General features: G+C 33.3%; 1 protein-coding gene across 1 annotated transcript; it reads left to right on the forward strand.

Moving 5' to 3' along the window:
- Positions 1–265: 265 nt before the first annotated feature.
- Positions 266–520, forward strand: LOAG_19194 (hypothetical protein; the record flags this gene model as incomplete). The annotated part of the gene is made up of 1 exon (XM_020451847.1): positions 266–520. A coding segment is annotated over one exon (255 nt), but the record flags the coding sequence as incomplete, so codon positions are not given.
- Positions 521–958: the final 438 nt, after the last annotated feature.

Here is a 958-nt window from a genome sequence, read left to right on the forward strand (position 1 = left end):
GTTCGCTCGTTTTTGCACATGTTTCGAATGAAAATATTAGTGTTAATGTTACCTATAATCGCAAAATAACTGATTTAGATACTACGAAATCGGTTTTGGTTTTCAAATTTTTATTCTTATTGCCTAATAGTACCCAATGGAAGTCACCTGGAGTATTCAGAACTGAAGCGACGCATAACAGAAAGTTGAACCAAATGATGTACGCCATCGATATAGTGAAGAACAAGGCGATGTACCGAATTGTTAAAGTGGCAAAAAAGCTCGAATGGAAGCTTTTTATTTCAGATTGGTTGGAATTAAACGACCAAAGGTTCAGACAGCTTTCAATTCATACGTTTCGCATTATTTCTTATATTCCTCTCTCTCGCATTCTTATTTTCCGATCTCTGAACCAGCAGTCGATGAATACGCTTTTGGACTGCTAGAAGTAGTGAAGGCTACTAGAAATAGTGAAAGGTTGAAAGTTTCGACGACACGGAGAATGAGAAAATTTGCATGGATTGAAACTGGCGGATTATTGGTATTGCATGAATTGAAACTGGCGGATTACCGGCGTATATTTTTACACGAATTTATTGAATTAAAATCTTATTTTTAAAAATCAATTGTGAAAAAAGATTCAACACTTTTTGCTCATTTCTTAACTATCGTAGATTCTAACAAATTTTCGTTATTTAAATTACGAAATTCAAGCATTCATTCTCGGAAATATTTTAATTTTACTGATTCACCAAAAATTTGAAATTTCTTTGCACTAAATGTATACTAAATTATTGAACCTTTGAGCTTTGAACTAAGCTGTTTACACAATACTTCCTTTTGTCAATCATCAATGAATTTTTTTTCTGAGCAAGATCACTTATCATCATCGTTTACTTGAACTGGGCAGTAGGAGTTTCATTGCAGTTTAGGTGATCAAATGAAAGTTGCGTTTGTCCAATGAATTAATTTGCATGAT

This window comes from Loa loa (assembly GCF_000183805.2).
Source record: "Loa loa unplaced genomic scaffold supercont3.2915, whole genome shotgun sequence".
NCBI lineage: Eukaryota > Metazoa > Nematoda > Chromadorea > Rhabditida > Onchocercidae > Loa > Loa loa.